This window comes from Astatotilapia calliptera, chromosome 12 (genome assembly GCF_964374335.1).
Source record: "Astatotilapia calliptera chromosome 12, fAstCal68.1, whole genome shotgun sequence".
Classification (NCBI taxonomy): Eukaryota; Metazoa; Chordata; class Actinopteri; order Cichliformes; family Cichlidae; genus Astatotilapia; species Astatotilapia calliptera.
Genome location: NC_137433.1, coordinates 14,937,622 through 14,961,086, shown reverse-complemented (window position 1 = coordinate 14,961,086; position 23,465 = coordinate 14,937,622). Strand labels below are relative to the sequence as shown.

General features: G+C 40.7%; 1 protein-coding gene and 1 long non-coding RNA gene across 2 annotated transcripts; both read right to left on the bottom strand.

Moving 5' to 3' along the window:
* Positions 1-1,917: 1,917 nt before the first annotated feature.
* adra1aa (adrenoceptor alpha 1Aa) lies at positions 1,918-13,506 on the bottom strand. The gene is made up of 2 exons (XM_026186516.2): positions 12,459-13,506; positions 1,918-3,017 (listed from the first exon to the last, which is right to left on the bottom strand). Exons 1-2 carry the CDS (start codon positions 13,354-13,356, stop codon positions 2,476-2,478), a joined length of 1,440 nt encoding a protein of 479 aa, XP_026042301.1. The 5' UTR covers positions 13,357-13,506; the 3' UTR covers positions 1,918-2,475.
* Positions 13,507-13,678: 172 nt separating this feature from the next.
* On the bottom strand, positions 13,679-22,148 carry LOC145432308 (uncharacterized). Its single transcript, XR_013912595.1, has 2 exons — positions 21,876-22,148; positions 13,679-13,939 (listed from the first exon to the last, which is right to left on the bottom strand). It is a non-coding gene; the product is annotated as an uncharacterized LOC145432308 (long non-coding RNA).
* Positions 22,149-23,465: the final 1,317 nt, after the last annotated feature.

Sequence of the window (23,465 nt, the reverse complement as noted above, 5' to 3'; positions counted from 1 at the left end):
ATCTTGTATACTTTTACTTAAGTAAATCTCCTGATTAAAATATCCTGAAATAAATTAACTGTAATTGATTCACTGGGACTAGTGCTTTTATATATTGTACCATCGTTTCCGGGGACTTGTTTAAGGATGTGCAACTCTGTAACAATCCTTTGCAAAAGGATCTATGTGGACGTGCATGCAGAGAGGCAGTGAGACACTAGGTGGAGCCACAGGGTTGTGGTTCTCACTCTCCTTTTATGTTCCAGCTCCTCAGTCGCTTCTTCCCACAGGGATGCTTCCAGCAAAAATGAACCGAACATGACATCTCCGTCACACTGAATGCTCACATCAGTTAAAAACTTCTGTGATTATGTAGAGTGAAGCCCCTGGCTGTTTGACAGTTGTCCAATTAGGACTTAGCATGATGAGCGCACTGATTAAACCGGAGAGGGGAATCCTATTATGTCAACATCTTCACCCACTGATGAAAGCTTTAGAAAGGAAGAAGAAGAAGAAAAAAACACATCAGGGAGTTTACAAAGCTAAACCCTCTTGGGGAAGTGCAACCATGAGTCATCAGCAGCACTTGCTTTGCTGTCAATCCAGTGAAACAGACAGTGCTATTATAAGACCACAATCCCTCCCAGAATTGATTTGTCATGACCACAACATCATCCACAAGTAAGTGAAGGCAGTAAGCCTTACATTTATTCCCTCTTCAGGTTCAGTGATTGTAGTGATTGTCTGCACTTTTTTTCAGTTTATCAGAGCAAACGCACAATAAAGAATAGCGAAGATGGCATACCCTGGAATTTAACCCTAAATACACGGTGTTAGGCTGCTGGATAAAAACAGTGGGTGTTTCTGGTGAAACAGAGGAGAATCGCTCTTGATCTGCTCCACTCTGCGTCTGACTCCCACAACCCCTAAGTTCTAATTATAGTATTCATTGCAGCTATTGCATTTGGAAGATGGTATAACTTTATAAAGCGCTGCACACAGGTATTTTGCTGGTTGAGATTTTTCTTTATAATCCCAGGGCTCTATGGAGAGATAACAGAGGGAGATGTGAATTAGGTCGTCTGTACCATCTGTACGTTATTGCTGGAGCTGGCAGCTCTACTCCTAATGGCATCTGCGCAGGGACGTGTGATTTACAGGTTCACAGTCAATGACAGCTCGGACACAGATGAGCACTCCGGCTGCACTGCCGGGTCCCTCCCCTGGGGTTGAAAGCTGTCGACTCCCCTTTTACGACTGAACTCCAGCGTACAGAGAGGAAGACTGGCTTAAAGATGCCGAGCGCATCTCTTCCTCCTCGCACCCACAAAGAGAGTACACCATGGTGCTACAGAGTGAGCAGCAGGAGAAAACAAATCGATAGCGCTGGCAGAGGTTGTCCTTTGCCCTTTGATGCCTCTGCGTAAACAAAGACACTTTGCAGTCTGGAACTCCCACTGAACACTCACATAAGAAGAAGTACACTAAACAGCGCACACCGAAGACCTGACGAAGGCCAAAGCAAAGATCTTCTTTCTGTGTGAAATGTGGCTAAAAAAACCCCAACAAAAACCAAAAAAAAGGACAGAAACACAAAGAGTAGAGACTGAGAGAAGAAAGCCTGAGACTGTGTGTGACTTATCATGACATCGCTAAATCTGGTAAATTTTTCTAAGAGGCTTGGAGTCGGTCAGGATTGAGGCCAGCAACCACAAGGTCAGTTAAAATTCCACTCAAGTATATTAAGACATCCATCTGGCACAGCTCAGAGGTACATGTAATTGTGGGAATGTGAATAGATGAACTAGAAATGCTGAGGGGCTATATATTAGGCAAATAAAACCCAGTTTGACAGAAAAAAGAACATTTTAAAAAGAAAAAGAAAACAAAGAGAATAAATAACACAAAGGTCCAAAAATGTCCTCATGAATCCCTTGCTAGGAGTATGTCTTACAAATTTATTGTATGTGACACAGAAGTATGTGAGGTCTCTCGGTTTCCACTGTGTACAGAGCAGTACACAAGCAACAATTTCACCACAGGAGCAGGAAGCAAAATCTGGAGACAACAGGAGCACCACTGATCAGCATTTCAGAAATTATTGTCGAACTCATGCAATATATAAGAGCCCCCCTCGTCACAGCTTTAGACATTTCAACTGCTTTTCTTGAATATAAAATGTGTAAACATATAGAAAATCTTTTGCTCTTTTTGGTTTTTCTTCATACGAGCACTTCCCAGATTTGATCGTTTCCCTTATTAGCTGTATCTTGCAGTGCAAAGCTAAAAATCTGCTTTCTTGTGATAACATCAAGATTAAAAAAAAATCACAGAAAGCTTTCAAAGCTGAGATGAAATTTGAAATTGAAATGTAAAAGCAGCCATTATTTCACCACCAGCTCATTCCATTGTGATGTTAACGGAGGAAAAGGGCATTTATTCTCATGTGCGACCTTGAAAGGCTACTCATAACAAATGGATGAAGCATTACAGTGGCTATACTGGCTCTCCTTTTTCCGATAGGGACAGCTGATGGATTTTAATGGTGGGAAGGTTTCTGGTGGAGGTGGGGTGGGCGCAGCCGGACTCCCGCGGGGGAGTCCTGGCCCTGAGGATGCAGCAGCAGGTCCGATGTAAGCTTTTATTGCAGAGTTTGGCCACTTTCGCTCTGCTCGTTTCAGCTGGTCCAGAATCGCCCGCGGGGGCTCCGGAAAAGACCTTCCATTCCCGGCTGTCCCTGGAGGAAGGAGTTCTCGAGAGGGCCATGGAGGAGGAGGGGCTGAGCCGAGAAGGAGGCCCCCTGCTGTCGAGGCCCAGGGTGAGGGGCTGGCCGTGACCCTGCATCTGACTCTGATGATGGTGGTGTGGTCTGGGAGTCGTCCTCAAACAGTGAACTCCAAGTAAACTCTGGAAAGCTTTTTTAAACTCCTGGTTGGAGCATGGGTAGATGATGGGGTTGATGCAGCTGTTGAAGTAACCGAGCCAGAAGGTGATCTTGAAGACGGTGTCTGAAGGTCTGTATGCAGGGAAGATTGAACCTGCAGGGACATCAGACACACATCAGAGACATAATAAAAGATAGAGATGACTGGGAGCTCTCGGGGATGATGTGGCCCTCAGGTATATAAATCTGTGGGAGCATTCTGTCGCACAATGTTTGTTTCGCACACCTAAACAGAATCTGCCATTCAAGACATTTTACTAGTCACCTTTCTCGGGACAAATCACTAGCGCTCATCCTCCGGATATGCAATTCATAACAGTTCATCCAGTAGTTATTGAGCTGCTTCAGTCTGGATTGAAGTGGTTAACTGACCAACGCTGCCTCGAGCTGTGCTGTTACTGTGGCTAAACCAAATTTGAGCCAGTTTTCAGAGCTCCAATTACATGCTGTGCTCTATTTGTGTTTTTTTTAAAGAACACATGATCCCTGAGCAAAAATCTGTTCCAGATCTTCCCTTACACACTTCTCTATATTCTTCAGACACTAAGACATTAAAAAAAATACAAGGAACCCTTTCTTGAAAAATACAATTATAATTTGGCATGCAGCTCATAAATATGTGGGCGATCCTCCATCGCTTTCGCAATTTACCCCTATTTGGGGAAATGAAAAGTTCACGCCTGGTAAAAGTGATGGAGGATTTAAAATATGGAAAAATAAAGGCATTAAAAAAAATTAAAGACCTATATGCAGATGGCATGCTGCTCACATTTGATCAGTTGTGTAAAAAATATTTAATACCCCCAAAGCACTTTTTTAAATATTTACAATTGAAAAACTATTTGTCATCAAAACTGCAAAGGATTGCTGAACTTCCACCACTGACAAAAATAGAGGAGGTGTGCATTAAGAATACAAAAGGGAAAGGTTTTCTCTCTATATATTATAATTTACTGATGCTTTCCTCCAAAGACTCAGCAGCAGATAAACTGGATGCTTGGAGAAGGGAGATCCAAGAGGACATAGATGAAAATGACTGGAACCAGGCTTGCTTAAAAGCACAAAAACAAACAATAAACACACGCTTTAAACTACTGCAATATAAATGGCTCATGAGAACCTATATAACACCTGTCAAGCTTCATCATATGTCCAATGATATTCCGGCCATCTGTACTAAATGTTTAGTTGAAAAAGGAACTCTTCTTCATTGTCTATGGGAGTGTCCTAAAATCCAGGACTTTTGGAAAGATGTTATCAAATATCTGTCCGAAGTGTTTAAGGTAAAAATCCCTTTAAAAGGAAAACTCTGTGTACTTGGAATATATCCAAGGGAATTTAAGCAATCGGGGAAAAAAACTAAATTACTGGACTATGGACTACTTCAAGCCAGAAGAGCCATTGCGCTATGTTGGAGGAGTATGGATGCTCCCTCCATGGGACTCTGGAAGAAGGAAATTGCAGTTTCTCTAGGCCTGGAAAGACTGACATATATTGCCAAGGGCAAACAATGGGACTTTGTGAATATGTGGAAGCCATATATGGAAATTTTAGGGAGTGGAGGTGAAGGACATTTATGAAAAAGAAGGAAAAGAAGAAGGGAAGGAAGGGAAAATCTTGTCTATCCTAACCCATTGTATTTTTGTATTACTGTGAGAACTATGCTCATTTCTACATTTGAATGTGATGTAGGCAGGTCTGATGTATGGATGGATGTGTGAATGTGAGGTTGTTCAACATTTGTTTGTATTGTACTATAAAAAATTTCAATAAAAATATATGGAAAAAAAAAAAGAACACATGATCCCAAGCTGTTGGAAATCGCACCACTTCACCCGTCTACGTGTCACACTTTATTTCTAATTGTTTTATCCAAGTTCCACTTGATAGAAGCTTCCTCTTTGCCGCCAAGGTTAAGGATTTTATTAAAATTGATCCCGGATACTGTGCTGCTTTTGATTAGAGCGAGCGGGGAATGTGAGTGGGATCTTTAATGAAGTGGCAAAGGTAATGGCTTAATGGACGCATTACATGCAGGCCTAGTCCTCATTGTATTCAGTGGCTGGCAGTGAAACATTAAAATAATGAAACGGCTGACTTCTTGTGTGGCTGCACTATATCTGTCTATCTGCCATCTATTTTCAGAGGCAGGAGAGAAGCTGCCTTGTGAAATGTTTTATTGGCCAAGCTCCTGAGAGGGTTAAGCCTCGGGAGAAAAAAAAAATGTGATTGTGATATAGAGATGGATAGAAAGAAGAGGCGGAGAGAGTTGGAGAGCAAATTATTTTGTGCCTGGCTATGCAGCTAATGCATTTTATCCCCAGCTGTGCCAAAACCCCCCAATTCTATTATTGCCCGTACCCCTTGATAGATTCATTGTTGGAATAAAAATAGAAGAGGAGTGCAACTGTTGGGTGAATGTGTTGACGCACTCAATGATGCAGCGGTGTCTGCTGCTGAATGCACACATTTTTGTTTTTTGTTTTTCTGCTGATTGAATTCATTCAGATTGAAAATTTCCAGCCAGCTGCTTGCATGGGATGTGATATTAATCCGGTTTAGCGTCTGCATCCACTGACACTTTTAATCTGAACAGTGCGACATATGTAAGAGTGATGAATATGATCACATGATCAGCGCTCCCTGAATGTGGATATACAGCACGCTGTGTGTTCAGAGCTCTAGATGTTGTGTTTTTGTTGTTCTTAATTTCTCAAAGAGTTTTAAGACTGCATTAAAGTATATCAAGAACTATAGAGAAGACGGGACCAGCATGGAAGCTGCCATCATTGGAAAGAAAATAAGCAAATGTCCCCATATATTTACATCAAGGGCCAAAAAAATAAAAATAAAATCTTCCATAAATCTCTGAAACTGTAACATTTCCAAATTTTTAATCTAATTTAGGTGCTTATGTATTATGTTTATTGTTATTTTGTTTAACCCATTTGTTTCCTGTTTTTCAAACTGATTTTAATCATATTTAAGCTCAATTTAAATATAATCAGTGCCTGTATAACTCTTATTCGTGCTATGTTGCCTTCAGCTGCAATAAGGAAACAAAGGTTGTCTATTTGTTGCTCATTTTGACAGTACTATCTGTATTAAGACTATTACTTCCATACACTCGTGGCCACTTCATTAGATACACCTGTTCAACTGCTTGTTAATGCAAAAAAAAAAAAAAAGTCAACCAATCACATGGCAGCAACACAATGAATTTAGATATATATGCATGGTCGAGATGACAGGCTGAAGTTGACTTTTTCAGATTTTCTCTGAAAAAGGGAAAATAGAGAAGACAAGAAGAATCCTGTGCTGTAACAATCAGACAGTAGGGTTAGATTTTGACATGAACAACATGAAAGCACTGATCAGTGCTTTCATGTATCAACGTTTCAGGCTGTTTCTGCTGGTGGTGTAATGATGTAGGGGATATTGGGGCCCCTTATTACCAAATGAGCATCGTTTAAACACCACTGCATATCTGAGTATTGTCACTGACTGAGTAATGTGGTCATATAGGGATGGACATCATCCCTTTATGACCATAGTGTGCCAATGTTCTGGTGACTACTTCCAGCAGGATAACGCACCATGTCACAAAGCGCACATCATCTCAAACTGGTTTCTTGAACATGACAATGAGTTCACTGGACTCTAATGGGCTCCACAGTCATAAGATCTCAATCCAATAGAGCACCTCTGGGATGTGGCCGAACAGGAGATTCACATCTCATCTCCAGCACCTCGTTGAATCTTTGCAATGAAGAATTAAAGCAGTTGTAAAGAAAAAAGGGGACCAAGGCAATGCTAGCAAGGTGTACTGAAGAAAGTGGCCAGTGAGTCTATATTATGGAATGCTTTCAGTCTTAAAATATGCTAGAAAATTGTTTAGTAAAATTCATTTAAAGGTAGTAAGGCTTGATTGCTTGGTCACTTGGTCAAGTACCAGTCTGAGATATTATAGTTTTATTTAAATCCTTTTCATTCATTTTCTTATCATCTTCAGTTTTAGTATCATTTTTGGAATTATTGTATTCACTACAATGGTTATATTTACTTGTATAGTATTTCAGTTTTATATTCTTTTTATTATTAATATTATGTAGCACTCTGTGTGCCCTTAACTTGAAAAACTGGAAAAAAAATAAATGAATGCTGCAGATGACCTTTAAATGAAATATGAATGGATTGCCATGGTATATAATTAAACAGATTTTCTATCAGTCTTTGTGCTAGCTATTTTTCTTTTGCTTTTCCCTTTTATATATGTTGTTTTCTCAGCAGTGAGGTTTTTAAGGTTTGAGTTTAACTTGAAGCAAACCAAACTGAGCACAGAGTTCTGACACTAGGCCTCTAGCAAGGTTGGGTGAAGTGTAGGCAGGTGACTGGCTTCGGTCTCACAAGAAATTTCAGGCATTTTCCTCGTTGCTGTCTGGTTGCTGAGTGTGTTGCTCCTGGCAAGCATGTCTTATTTCTCCTAGCGGGCTAGGCTAGCAAGCCAGATGGGCTCTGCATACCCAATCACCTAACGCTGCCTATTACGCAACCTTGATAAGTCTGTACCCCTTCCTGCTGTTAATTGTCTGCAGAGGCTAAATTCATAAACAGCTTCTCTCACACAGGTTTGAAGATTTCTTTGTCCCCTGCAGCCGTTACCTTACTCTCACTCTTTTAGCTCGTACCCCGCAGCCAATCACATTACAGCCAAAACCACTTCACGTGTGATTAAAAAGCTCCATGACATCTCCCCTGCAGGGTCATCTCCATTTGTAACTCTGGACTGGTTCCTGTGCAAATGTTATTTTTTTCCATCTCTCCCTAGAAGTCCAGTTCAGACCACCTTAACTTAACCATCCGTGATACATGCTGGAGCTGAGCAGGCTGTAGGGAAAGATTGTGCTTGTGTTGCCACAACTCCTGTGTTTTAAATGTACTGTGTGCACACTGAGAGTAGACTTTTAACTTTCTGTGACTTTGTGAACAATGTGTTGGCTATTTTGCAGATTACATCATCTCCATTTTAAATTTGAGTACATATTTGAGTATGATGTATGGACAAAAAGGCCATAGCTCTTAAACTTTGAATTCATGTGTTTTCAGTCCTGTTGCCACAGATTTATCCATGCAGTCTACCTGTAAAACTACTGAAAGAATTAATGTTTTAAAGAGCATGGTGCTGTAACAGATGGTAGTATTGTAACGAGTCAGTCTGTGAAATTTCTTTCATCCTAGATATATCACAGCCACTTTCATGTGATTTTGTGCAAAGTGGAAACATTTAGGAGGCACAGCAACTCGGTCACGAAGTGGCAGACCACGTGAAGTTACGTAGCGGGGTCACCAAGTGCGTAAAAGTATCTGACGCTCTTCTGACTTCATGACTGCAGAGCTCCAAACCTCCTCTGGCATCAACATTAGCATAAAAACTGTGCGCCGTGAGCGTTGTGGCATGGTCTTCCATGGTCGAGCAGCTCCTGTAGGTGTAATGTGTAGGTGGGCCAGTACTTTTGTCCATATGCTTCAGTAATATTTTAGTGTTCAGAGTGGGCGTGTTGGTAAAAGTTCCATATTTGCAGTAAATTACAGACATTTGCTAAAATACTATCCTTGCTCTGTCACAGTTAAATTGTGCAGCTTCTGTTTTATTTACCTTCATGTTAGAAAAGCAAATCTGCGACACCACAAGTTGGTAGCTGGGTTATTAACTATCGCGCTGGTGGTCATAATCTGCTTATCTGCTTTAATCTGCTAAAAAGGGAAAGTTAATTTCAGGCTGTTTGGCTGATGTTTTTTGTACATGTTTCATTTAAGATGAGAGTAATGAATGATGACTGTATTCAACTAACATTTTTTTTTCAGTTTTTAATTTGAGAATTTAAAGTTAAATTACATGTGCTTGTCCAAAGTAAAAGAGCCCCAACAATAAACTTCTCTTTTTATAACTAAAATAATAAAAAAATAAAGACCCAACACTAAGTTAATTAAGCTGAGAATATTTTGGCTGGATTAATAGGTGTGTTTATTTCACTGCAATCAAATGGAACATGTAGAATATAATCAAAATATTTTAATTAGGGAAATATTTTAACTTCAAACTGCAGGATGCATGTTTTTCCTAAAGCCTCATTTTTATCATTCTTTCACTTTTATCAGACTTCAGTCCACTGAAGTCTTTTTCTGATTTAAGTTAATTATAGAACATGAATGGGTTGTCTACTAACCGGAAAATTTAATCAGCAGCTCCTCCAGGCTGCATGCTGAAGTGTCCCCGGGGGAAGTTACCAAACCCCAAATAGCCTCCAGTGCAACCATCAGTGTATGTGTGATAGATGAATAAAATAAGAACCACCTAACACATAGATATTTGACCCATTGTTCATTTAAAAATGTTTATCAGCATGTGTCTACAGGGCTGTGTGTAATTCCCTGCTCTTTCTCCCAAAGTTCCTGTCTTTCTTCTCAATACATCCAAAAATAACTCTTAGGGGGGAAAAAAAGGTTCATCATCTCTAGTTTAAAAAGACACTCGACACCCACTGACACTCTGAGTCAGAGGTTTTTAAGAATAAAGACTCCTGGCTGGGGCTGGAGACAGGAAACATTTCAGTTCATCTTCAGTTTCTTAACATATCACGATAACACGAGGACACCCTGTGAAGCTGTTCTTTATGTCAGCGAGGGCATGCTTCACGCTACGGTGACACTGTCGCCTCTCAGCCACCTGTTTCCTTCCAAAGAGATTGTTGTTAGCTTAACTGTTGATGCCAAATTGGCCTTGGGTGTGGTAGTGAGTGAGTGATTGTCTGTCTCTCTGTGTTATCCCCATGATGGACTGGGTACCTGTTTAGCGTGTCCTCTGCCTCTCATCCATTGTCAGCTGAGATTGGCTCTAGCCCCCACCACCTGACCCTGAACTGGCTAAATGGTAAAGAAAATAAACTGATTGATGCTTTGCACGTGTTGTAGTTCCAAAGAAGGACTCGGTACATATCAAGGACAATCCACAGATAGATACAGAGCCTTTTAACACCCATTTAAATTACTTCCATAATTAAAGTCTTGTAATTATTACATTGGATCTGCTTCCACTTCCCCCTAACCCTAGCATCCTCTTCTGTCACACTGACCCTCTGCATGCCTGGCTTCACTTCACATCTTCTCTTTGGTCTTCCTCTTTTCCTCCTGCCTGTCAGCTCCATCCTCAACATTCTTTATCCAGTGTATCCACTATCACTCCTCTGCACATGTCCAGACTATCTCAGTCTTGCCTCTCAGCCCACAGTTATTATGGATATTAATTTAAATAATATCTACTCCATAATCGAAATGATGCAATCAAGACTTATCCAGCTGTACACGTCAGAACTACACCAGTGCTTTGTGATTCATTGCTGAATCTATCATTGTCCACAGACTTATGTGGCAGCGGTATGCACTGTGACGCCAGTATTAGTAAGGGAGCATTCGTGAGCCAAGGCTTTGCCTCATTTCCCAGTCAGGAGCTACTCAGCCAAATGGTGGCAGCTATATTTACAAGCATGAGAGCATGGAATAAATACAAACCCTGCAGGATTTGTTAGGATTTTGCCGTATCTCATATCTACTTGGTTCAGATTTCCTTTTTGCATGATTGACAACAGCACTTGCAGCGCACAGGTCTACAAGTCGTTTGATTATTTCCCTTTGAGCTCATCTTCATTGAACCCGGCGCACTTGAAGACTTAAAGACCATCATATGAAGTCTGGCCTCAGTCCGAAAGGCTTTATCTGTCACTAAAGATCTGCCCCCATGATGAAGGGAGTCACAAACACGAGGGAGAAAAATGGCTCGACATGCCATTCAAGGGTCTGGTTTGAAATATATCTTGGTCTCAATTTTAGTCCTTTTGTTTACAGACGGGGAGCAGTGGAGGATGACAGTGATCTGAAAGATTTATAGAGCCTATTTATAGAACGACTACCTGGCCGAGTCGAAAGCATTTACTACAGCGCTCCAGAGGCCACAAGCTCGTCTGAATGCGAGTAACCTCAATGTCATCCCACAAAGGAGGCATTCACTTAACATCATCTAACTATGAAATTAGCCAGCACTTAAAAACATGACCGTAGAATAAATTGATCAATGAGTATGTAATGGGAATAAATTCAGATGTTGAATTGCTTCCTGAAAGTGGTCTGACTCATGCGTAGGAGTAGATAATCACATATATGGACCGATTTTTAATTTGTGAAACGTTATTGATTAAATGGTTGCAGAGGGTATCATTGACTGTCTGTGCTCCAGTGACATTTCTAAGAAATATGCTTTTTTTCCCCCCATTGATACTGAGAGTTAGATGAAATGAGAGTATTTGTCCATTCAATGGGAAACCAGAGGCAGGAGTTAAGGCAGGTGACAACACCAGATCCAATGAAACCGTAATTTCCCATTTTTACACCCGGGTTCTCAAATCCATTAAACAAAAATGTTTAAAGAGTCAGTTCATAAGCTTGGAAGAGCGCTTGGCTAGCTGTCCACTTTTTTCAGTCTGTCTATATTATTCATTCATATTTGCCCCCGAGTGGTGTCAGGATTCAAATTTCACTCCTTGAAAAGACTTCATTTGATCCAAAATGCTGCAGAGAGAGAACTGACAGGGACTAGAAAGTGAGAGCACATTTTTCCCTAACTGGCTTTTCCCCCCTGGCTTCCTGTTAAATCCAGAATCAATCCTTCTCCTCACATACAAGGTTTTTTAATAATCAGGCCCCATCTTATCTTAAAGACCTCATAGTGCCGTATCACCCCAATGGAGCTCTTCACTCTCTGACTGCGGGCTTACTTGTTGTCCTAGAGTATTTAAAAGTAGAACGGTAGGCAGCGCCTTCAGCTTTTACGCCTCTCTTCTGTGAAACCAGCTCCCAGTTTGGATTGAGACAGACACCCTCTCTACTTTTAGCATTAGACTTAAAACTTTCCTTTTTGATAGAGCTGGATCAGGTGACCCTGAACCCTGACCTTAGTTACGCTGCAATAGACCTCAGCTGCTGCTGAGTGTTTCTTCTTCACTCTCTTCTTTGCAATACCTGTGTGCTTATATAGCACTCTGCATTTAATCATTAGTTATTAATTATCTCTGTCTCTCTTCCAAAGTGTGTCTTTTGCCTGGCCTTCCTCCCATCTCCCCCCAACCATTTGCAGCAGTAGTTGTCCCTCCCTGAGCCTGGTTTTGCTAGTTTTTCCTTCCCACTGTCGCCAAAGTGCTTGCTCATAGGAATTGTCTGATTGTTGGGGTTTTTTCTGTACTACTGTAGGGTCATTACCTTGTTCTATAAAGTGCCTTGAGGTGACTGTCATTGTGATTTGGTGCTATATAAATAAAATAAAATTGCACTGAAGTAAAGTAACCTTCCTTTCCAAACTGTTGAGGTATTCCCTTTCAGTCTTGTAAGTAATATATTTTCTGCTCTGGTTAAAATTTGATTTGCCCTGAGAAATCTGGCTCTTGACATTAGGAATTACATGCAAGATGAACATGATAATACTCACCAATGGGTAGCACCAGGAAGAAGGGGAGCCAGCACAACACGAAGCAGCCAACCACAATGCCCAAGGTCTTGGCAGCCTTCTTCTCACGAGAGAATTTCAGCAGCTTCAGAGCAAAATGTGTGCGATTGCGAAGGGCCTCGTCATCTGAGACAGTTGCATTGCCTCGGTGTATCCTGAGAATCACCTGCTCTGAATCGGACTTCTCTGTCTTGTGGCCCTCTTTCAGGCCCTGGCTCTCTCTGTGAGCTACCACATAGACCCGACAGTACATTACCAGTATGATGGTCAGAGGAAGGTAGAAGGAGCCCACTGCAGAGAAGATCGCGTAGCCCGGCTCCTCTGTGATCTTACAAATGGACTCGTCCTCGGGCGGCGCCTCTTTCCAGCCAAACAAAGGTCCAATAGATATGATGACAGACAGCACCCAGAGCATCATCAGTGCCAAGAAAGCCCTGCGTTTTGTAACGATTGATGGGTAACGCAGGGGGTAGCTTACTCCAATGTAGCGGTCCACAGATATTACACAGAGGCTCATGATAGAAGCCGTGCAGCAGAGCACATCCACAGCTGCCCAAACATTACAAAAAACCCGTCCAAATACCCATCGATCCAGGATTTCCAAAATGGCAGAGAACGGCAGTACGGTGGAGCTCAGCAGCAAATCTGCCACTGCCAGATTAACTATGAAATAATGCGTGACTGTCCGCAAGTTTCGATGGCAAACCACCGAGAGGATCACCAGAATGTTTCCCACGACTCCAAACCCAATGAAGAGACCAAGCACCAGACCCAAAACCACAGCCTTGACCACATTGAGCTCTGGGACTAAAACGTGGCTGCAGTTGGAACAGTTCTGTGTCAGGGGAGCTGGGGTCATATTGTCCAGCACAGGAATCATTAGTTCCAGTACAATGCTGGTACTCAACAACTGGCCTGTGCAGAAGTGGTAGACTGAAGCGCACACCTATTTAAGTTCACTACTAGAGAGAGTAGACATCAGGCCATTCTCATAAAAGCCATTAGAGTAATGATCACATTAAGTCTGTCTTGTCAAAACATAATTTGAATGATGATGCCTCGAGCAAATGAGCCATTACGTTGGCAATGCATCAAGGAAAATAAAAGGACAAGTTGCATGCAGAACCACTGAAAGAGAAATATAATATATGCAAACGAAAACTACTGAGCTAAAATCGAGTAATCCATCTTGAAAATGTTAATGATGTTAAAACTGACTGTTTTTATGCAGCTGGTACAAACCACTGTTAAAAATGCATTACAAATACAAGAGACAGATTGGAGGTGAGCGATTTAGGAAGTCTTTGAATGTTCTCTGAACCAAAAAAATACATGAAAAAAAATCACTGTTTGGACTGAAAATTAAAGTCTGTTGAAACCAGTTTTCCTGGGAGCAGCAGGTGAGAAATCAACATCCAGGCTTGTGTGTTGAACGCAGCTTCAGCTTCAGTAACGTCCAGCGCCTTTGAAAAGAGAAACAGAAGAAGACACGTCCGTCACATACAGTGAAACATGAAAGCATTCATCCTTGTTCAGCTCATTGTTTTTTTTGTATACCGCTGCTCAGCTCTATCAAGAAGGTGGGCGGGAGACAATGTCTGAGCCACAGCTGTTGTCAAATCAATGTCACCACTGTCTCGTCTTGATAATGGGATCAACCCAAAGTGAGGCTAACAAACTGAGAAACTAACAGTTCTGTGAAAACTTTTCACAGGACTATACAGGCTGGTGAAAAACACCCCATTCATTAGCTTGTGGAGCTGCTTTTAGCAGCAGTAACTAGAATAAAGTTTTTTTCTGTTCAACTTCATCCGTTTCTCACATTTTTATCAAAGACCTTTGGCCCACTCTGTTTGCGTGCATTCATTTATGTGTGCAGACAGCTCTCTTTAAGGTTCCCCCACAGCACCAGATTGGAGGAGTCTGGACTTTGACTGAATTATTGCAACAGCTTTTGCCACCATTGTGCTGTTTGGGTCACACATTTGACTCTAAAATACTTTTGCATACAGTAGTGTTCATTGCTCAATGATTACAAGGTGCCTAAGTCCTGTGTCTGCAGAACAAGCCCCAATCATCAGCCCTCCACACCGTGCTGACAGTTCTATGAGGTGTTGATAAGCTGTGTTTGGTTTTCATCAAATGTGGTCCTGTGGATTCTGGCCAAGCAGCTGCACTTTGGTCTCTTCTATCCAAAGCACATTGTTCAAGTGGTTTGTTCATATGCTACTTTGCAAACCTGAGCTATTTTCTCCTGGTAACACTTCACAACAAGCCATTCTTGTTCATTCTTTGTCTAATTGTACTGTCATGAACTTAAGTGTTGAACATGCTAACTTAGGGCCTGTAAAGGCTGAGTTGTAGCTCTTGTTTTTGTTTTTTGTTTTTCAATTTCTCCGAGCATCTGATCATCTGAGAACTTGTGGAGAATTTTTCTTGGATGTCCACTTCCGAGAGGATTGTGGCATTTTGTTAGTACACACCTGACTGCTCTTGGCCAGGAAACTGCCAAAAATATTTACTTTTATAGAGTTTCTCGTGCTTCCTGATCATGTAGTGCAGGGGTGTCCAATTCCAGGCCTCAAGGGCCAGTGTCCTGCATATTTTAGATGTCACCCTTCAAGACATGTTGAAGAGGTAATTTAGCCATTTAAATCAGCTGTGTTGGATCAAGGACACATCTAAAACCTGCAGGACACCAGCCCGTAAGGCCTGGAATTGGACACCCCTGATGTAGTGCATTGATTACCATAACCAAGATGCTACTTACCCTCACAATTTGGATAGAAGCAGTAAGGGTGTACTTAGTTTTTCACAGGACTGCACAGATACCTGTGAAAACTTTCTTTTTCCCAGTATGTGGAATACCACTTCATCATTACAATACACAGTGAGCCAAAACCACAATAGCTGAAGTTTCAACAATGCAGCAATCAGAAGGCTCGGTGTGTATTATATGTTCTTCAAGTGACCTATAATACATCAGGATATGCTTGACTTTGCTCTTGATCCCTCCTTTAAATCAATATCATACCACGACCTTTATACAGACACAGGTCAAAACAACCCACGTTATTACAGCTCCACCATTTGTTAAGGGTTGTCACAGTCTGTGCTCCTTATGTTTGTAAAGAACACATTAGTTTGACATCTTGGGAAAATATGCCAAGCTGGATCAAAATATTGATACCACTGTCATAACATGGCAGAGTCCCAAGAAAAATAAATCTGCCTACCAGGAAGTTATCAGTCCAGCACAGCTTCATCATATAATCTTATATAGCACTTTTCTACTATAGCTGAGCACTCAAAAGAGCTTTACATAACATGCCTAATTCACCCATTTATACAAGCACCTTTTACCACACCTGGTAAATATCATATCAAACAAACATGGAGTTTCAGACTCAAACATCCTAAATGTTGAGCATTGTCTGTTAGCACTAGCTCCACATGCAAGAAAAATATAACAGATGTATTTAACAAAATGAAGCACAATTTCCCGAATCGACCCCTCTGCTTTATGGGAGCTCATAACATTTGCAGTTATTTTTGGTGATTTTATCTCGCGATAAGGGCATAACTTATCCCATTATTCTGAGATAAAACAGTGCTTGTTTTGTCATGATAGGAAGTTCATTTTCTTTAGAAATCACACAAAAACAAAAGCTTGTTTTCTTGTCATTTATCGGGGATTAGAAGTGCAGTTCCAGCCCGGTCAAACTACAGGGGAGCTAGGGGGAATGTTAGTAGGGCAGGGGAGCCCCCCGAAAAGAAAAAAAAAAGCTTTTCAAAATTTATGAGGGAAGCCGAGGTCCCAAAAATATTGACAATATGCTATTTTCCCTATGCATTTCTATTTCTTTTTCATTTCATAATCACCCGTCATGCATAAAATTAGTATATTCCTAATGCGTGATTCATGCATGAGGGTGATTCATCACTAACTTTAATAACGACACCAGCGTAGGTTCTATTCTTGTCGAGCTTGGCTTCCCTTCCCACCTTTGTAAAGCAGAAAATAAATTGAACCGTAACACTCAGGAAAGCCAAGGCGCACTTAATTTCACACAGGAAGGTAGATTGGTAAACGCTCCCCCTCTCTCTTTATCAGCAATAAAGTAAACTTATTACTGAAATGAACGGCTTCTTTCTCCTCGCCGCTCTCCACGCGGCGGCTATTTTTAAATGCTTTGGTCAGTTGTTATTATTCTTATTCACAGAATGATAAATAAAGCTAAGCAAAGTGGTTTATAAATTGTTTAAGGCTATGAAGAAAAAACAAAGTTAACTCTCCTGAAGCTAATATCTCCTCAACATGGTGGATCAACACTATTAAAAACACATCACACTGTACTTCAATCAGCGTCTAACATGGCAGTAGATTCAAATAACGTTCAAATGGGTCCTTATTTAAGGAGAAGACTAGACCATCTATAACTCCACAGTTGAGCACACTTCCTCCTCAGTAATCAGATGAGGGGATCGGTCATCTCCAAGGCTGCCAAGTTACTTTGTGATTGAGAAAACAAAGTCAGGTTTGTATGATATATATTGAGAGTATAAAAGAAGCAATCTGTTATCAGAAGAGAGCAAGTTTATATAAATAATTCATAATCTTGAGATAACGGCTTAAACAAAGTAATTCCCAGAAGAGCCATTTTTTGGCTTCTGCATATTTTTGGTCAGGAAAGGTAATTACAATCTCTTTTCCCCCCCATTGTGGCAATGTGTTTGTATAAGATAAGAAAAAAGAGGAATTTAGTTGCAAAGTTAAATTTACACGGATTGTTATTTGGAATTTATCCTCACACAGTTCAAATTTAAACTGCTCCCTCTGACTTTGATGCACTGGATTAATTAGGATTTGTGGGCTTTAGCACTGCAGTGCGAAAGCCCACTTGAATCTTGATAGATCATTCATCTTCTTTTTCTTCTCTTTGTTTCAAATTCATCTCATTTTTAAGGGGGGTAGTTCTCAAAAAACTTGTGAATATTGTAAAACATATGCATCAGAACTGGGGAAGCAGTCTCTGCTGAACACAGTCTGGGCGTTTCTCAGTCAAGGAGGCCTTTTCTTCACTGTTAGACCACAGTCTCTGTTGTTTCTGATCCTGCAGTAGTTGAGACCAAGCAGCAACATCCTGGGCTGAAGATGAAGGCAACACTGAAGTGCCAAAAAATACACTTCCTGATGTGTCCACTTGAAGCTAACTCCCTGAGAAAACTCAGTTCCTATAGACTTGCATGTAAAAATGAGCAGCTTTTTAGTAGAAATAAGCCTTTTTAGAGAAATCTTCACACAGACACACTGATCAGTAAGCATTTTGAACCAGTTTTACTTCCTGACTCCAAATCTGAAACTGTTTTTGTCTCGCAGATGTGTTTATTTATTTATTTGTCTTAGTTATGATGTTCCAAGTATTTTACAACTAGGATGACCGAACAGAAATCTGAAGCGTTTCAGGATTTAAGACCTAATTTGGATCTCAAGAAAAGGAAAATCTAAATTAAGGAAGGTGTTTTTGTCCTGAAGTCCGTGAACTGATGCTTGACGATGAGTGCAAAAGGAAACTGAAGCCAGCTCAATCAGCAAAATGGGAATCACTGGTACGGGTTATCAAGAAATTTCTTGGAAATCACGGAGCAGAGAATTATGCTGAGGTTGTGGAAACATGCTGAAAGCATATCAGCTCCTGAGTGCTAGAATATCACTGAAGATGCACTTTTTACATTCTCATGTCAACTGTTTTCCCACCAAACCTGCACAATGTCAGTGAGAAGTATGGGGAAAGATTTCACTGAGATATAGAAGTGACGGAAAACCAATATCAGGGAAAATTTCTCCAGAGCATTATGGGGGACTACTGTTGGTTCGTGCAAAGAGAGATGTGCACATTTTGACCTGCTTTAATTTGAGCTAAATTGACAGAAATACACTTTCATGCATCTCTGGCATTGTTTTCTGGTTTGGTTTCAGATTAAATACATTATTGTTGGGAAATAGCTAGAATTCCAGACGTTGCATCATTACATCAGTGACGTCACTGATGTAATGATGCAACCTTAAATCAAATTTTATGTCTGAGAACAGAGTAAAAAATAGATACAGAGCTGGTTGTAAGTTCCCAGTTCAAACTAAAAATATTTTGTGATCTGGTATCTCTATCTGTCTCATGCACAAATAATCTGTGGAAACATTTTGCTAATAACTTAGCACCTGGACCTCTTATCTACATATAGTCATTTGATAGCAGTGGATATAAAGCTAAACCTAAGGCTTCAGGTCAGGACTACACAATGCTGTACTACTGCCACTGGTCCTGAACACAGCTTATAGTGGTGAAGAATATTTTGCTTTAAGTTTCATCCGAATGTATAGAATCCATGTGGATATGATACATGTGGATGAAAACTTTTACAATCCATTCCCTAAACCCAACAGGAAGTTGGATATTTTGAATTTATTGTCAAATTGTTTATTTATTACTCAACTACTTTGGTATAGTATGAATGGGTATGGACTATGTCTTTATCAGCAGGAAAAGTGGTAAAACTTATAGTGGTAAAAATACAGTTAAGTCCAAAAATGTATGCCCTCCTTGAATCTGGGCCATCCAGAGACTGAGATAGGAGTCTTTGCTGGGCCGATTCTGACCCCCGAGCCTTATGTTTGACACTGCTGGAATAAAGGAAGCCAGCCACATGAGACAATAAAGTTCAATGACTCCACTACAGCATGCCCAACGTGCATGGAGGTACGAGGGCCTGATTGATGCGTGCACAACTTAATTTGGAATGTTTGAATGTCTTCTGACTTTTAAACAATGTCTTAGTGCCGCATGAACTCCTCCACTTTGACAGATGTGAAATTAATCTCGTCAGTGCAGATTATATAAATGTAGATTAGATAAGACTAGTAAAAGTAGAGTGGCCATGTTGACGAATTTTGGATTTTGTTAAGCTGCTTTATTTCAAACCAAATTAAAAGTTCATCTGAGTTGTCCTCTTTTCCACTGACATTGTCTCTATCTATCTATCTATCTATCTATCTATCTATCTATCTATCTATCTATCTATCTATCTATCTATCTATCTATCTATCTATCTATCTATCTATCTATCTATCTATCTATCTATCTATCTATCTATCTATCTATCTATCTATCTATCTATCTATCTGTGCCCCACAGGTTTCAAAACAATGCGAACAGTCAGTCAGTGGCTGGCCTTGTCCTCTGGGCCCCACAACCAACTGATCCACACTGCATGTTCAAATGTTTATTATGTTTGTCTTAAAGTTTTATATCTCAGCTGAGCTCTGATGCTGGCATGATGCAGTACGCCATTACAGCGTCATGCGGCAGCACCTGAGAGCTTCTCCCTCCCATGTGGGAAATAATGCTAATACAGTAATTATGAATAAAAGGCCTACATGTGTATTCATAGGAGAGATGCGGGAGTTCATTACACCATCATCATTTCGCACTGTAGAAAAGATTAAGTTACCTCGGCTTAAAATATTAACCGCTGCATTAATACTGTCACTGTATTATAAATATGCTGTGTTACAATTGAGAGAACAAGTTGAATGATTTACTGTGTCACACCTTCAGCTATATATATCCACTCTGTCAGGATCTGCTCCTTCTATCCGTTTATGTTCTCAACATTGACTCCCAGTTTAATCCAGTATCAAATTCTAAATTCTCTGCCTCACACACAAAGTCTTGAATAATCAGAACCATTTAAAAGAACTTAAAGTACCATATAACCTCAATAGATCACTTTGCTCTCAGAGTTGTTGTTCCTTGAGTATTTAAATAAAGAATGGGAGGCAGAGCCTTCAGACCCCTCTTCTGTGGAACCAGCTCCCAGTTTGGATTCAGGGGACAGTGTGTTTTTTAAGACTTCTCTGCATTTAGTTAATTCATTATCATTAATCGCTGCCTGTCTTATAGAGTGTGTCTTTTGTCCTATCTCACTCCTCTCACCGCCAACTGATCGTGGCAGATAGTTGCCCCTCCCTGCGCCTGGTTCTGCTGGAAGTTTCTTTCTGTCAGAAGGTAGTTTTTCCTTCCCACAGTCGCCAAATGCTTACTCTATACTATATAAATAAAACAGATGTATCGGTATCTGCTCAGTGTGTCTCACATTAAGGATTTAGAGGCTACCAATCACTGTGCATTTATATCAAAGAAAATCTGTTCCAACGAGAAGAAAAACCTTTTTCTTGACAGCTGACCAAATTGCATGGAAAGGATTGCCAAACTCCCTAACAAACCTAATTTGATTAATCCACCCGGCTCGTACATTACAATCACAAGACTTAAACTCATGATTAAAACTCCTAAGATAAATTAAAAGTGACATGCTTACTTCTAGATTCTGTTAAAAAGACCTGTTGATTTCACTACGCCATGGGATTTCGTTTGGCTCTGTAGACCCAGCAGAGAGGTTTTCTTCCAGCACTGATTGGTTTAATATTCATTATAATGCCTCTGTACGGAGGGAGTTGCAAAGTGAAAGAGGACATATGCTGCAGGGTGGCTGAAAACAGTGTGCAGCTCCATACTGAAGTAGCTGGAAGTTACCTGTCTTGCTCGGTTACATTTTGTTAGCTGCCTTTTTCAGAAGGTCCCTCCTGATACAAGCATCTTTCTCCTCTGCAGAATAGGCTCCAAATATAGGCTTTGTCTTCTTGGCGTCCATAGAACAATGGCTGATGTGCAGCTGCTTCTGAGGTATCCGCAATATTGTTGAGGAAAGCTTGAGCAACCCTGGCTTCTCTGTGTCTGCTGTTACTTTAATTGGCCAGGAGTAAACAGCGATTGTGACTCAGATGCAATCTCAACCTCTTCACCGGTGTGCGGAGTAATTCCCAGCTCTATAAGATGAGGCCACTGTGCAGGACTACACCTGACATAAAGTCACATCCACCTCAGTAAACTGACAGAGACATGCCTGAGACGCATGGGAGCTGGCTGGCTTTTTCTTCCGAAACCTTATAGCTACATTTGAAACAGTTCTTCATATTCAAATGATCTGTTCGCAGTTTTCCTTCAGATTTGAGGTTTTAAAAAACGGGAGGGTGTAAAAACAACAAAAAACAGCATTACATAAATCAAACATAACAGCGCGATCGTGCCTTATGGCTGTTCGGAGGGATACAGTTGTCTTAAATCATGTGTATTTTAACCACTTCACCAGTTTGCTCCAGACATTTAGCCCCATTAAACACAAAGAATAAATCAACGCTATTTGGCTACTTATGCACACTTATGCATCAGCGCTTTCAGCAAATTCAATTAAGAAAAAATAGTTTTTTATCAATAAAATAAACTATCAATTCAAAAATGCTTCTGTTAAATACTTCAAATGAATTGTTCTGGGACTCACCCAACTTTGATTTTTCACATCCCGATGCTTGGACAGAGCCACATTTGGGCACGGCAGTGATTGCCGAGACGCGCTAGGAGGCGACGAAGGGAGAGCCAAGTGCGCTCGCCGTGGAGAGCCCTCATATCTGCCGGAGCAGACACCCGAAGCTTCAGGTGCTCCAAGTCTCTTCAGATGATGACGAGTAGCCAACCAAATCTCTCACTGCTTTCTTTTCGAAACCACTGTCGCCCGTATCTACCCCCCCTCAACCCAACCCTCCCAGCCCCACCCCCTCCTTACCACCACCCAGCCATCCATCCTCACATCACCTCACTATGGCTCAGCATCACTCTTTGTGCGTCATCACAACCGGTCTGTGTCATTCAGAAATCTTTCATTAACCGGTGTCACCCACCTTTCCAGCTGTTAAAATGTACGAGAATACTGTGTGTGTGGAAATGCTCAAAGACTTTTACTATTTACTATTTTTGTAAGGTTATGTAAGTGTACTTTCAGTCTTCAGGAGTCCGTACCAAACTTTTACTCCCCCCCCCCCCCCCCCCAGTGAAGGAATGTTCGTGTGTTGCAGATGTTTAAAGTGTTTTTGATCCCAGAGATAAAAGTAAAGGTGATGTCTAGTTTTATTTAAAAATCTGTGTAACACTTTTGATTACAGCCAAGAAATAACTCTATAGCCTAAAATACACATGTTCATGTTTCTGACCAGAAACAGTTGTGTTCTTAATGAAAAGGCGTCTTCTTTTACACATCTCCACATCTCCAAGACTTGCACCATCATAAATGAGTTTTTTTTACACACATTTTAAACACACTTGTATCAAGCTCCTTCTTAAGCTCACATTTGTTATTATCACATCTGGAATGACACTCTCTTTTTAAGTCCAACTTCCTTTTATATTTATTTGTAATTTGATATAACCAAACATACATTCTCTTATGACTCCATCCATCCATACATTCGCTTCTGCTTATCCAGTTTAGGGTTGCGGGGAACCTCGGGCTATTTTAGGGCACAAGGGTACACCCTGGACAGGTCACCAGTCTCTTGCAGAGCATGATTTAAAATATAAATTACATTTTATGGGTGGTAAACAAGGTACACAATTATTCACGGGCTTTGCCTGATAACACTTTGTTCCCCATCAGCAAAATGAAAGCAGCTGCCTTCTATATTTAAAAACTTTGGTGCAGGAATCACACCCTAACATCCAGTAACAGTACATCTGCAGCAATAACACAGTAGCCTGTAGTTACTAAGTAAGTACTTTATTTACACTGTGAGTTATTTCTAAATATCTGCTATTACCCACCCTGCTCCAGCTTTCTTTTTTCTTCTTCTTTGCTGCTCATTAACTACACACTAATTTTACGGATACCCCCTAAAAAATAATTAGACTGTAATTGCTCCAAGCTGTGGCTTCAAATATTAACACCATTACCACTAACAGGACTAATCCTCCTGCGCGTTTAAACACAACACACTGCATTATGAAAGCGTGATGAGCAACAAACGCACCTATAGCTGACATTTGCGGCATACAGTATAGTCTATAAGACCCTCGGTCCATCTGTTGCACACTCAGTCGA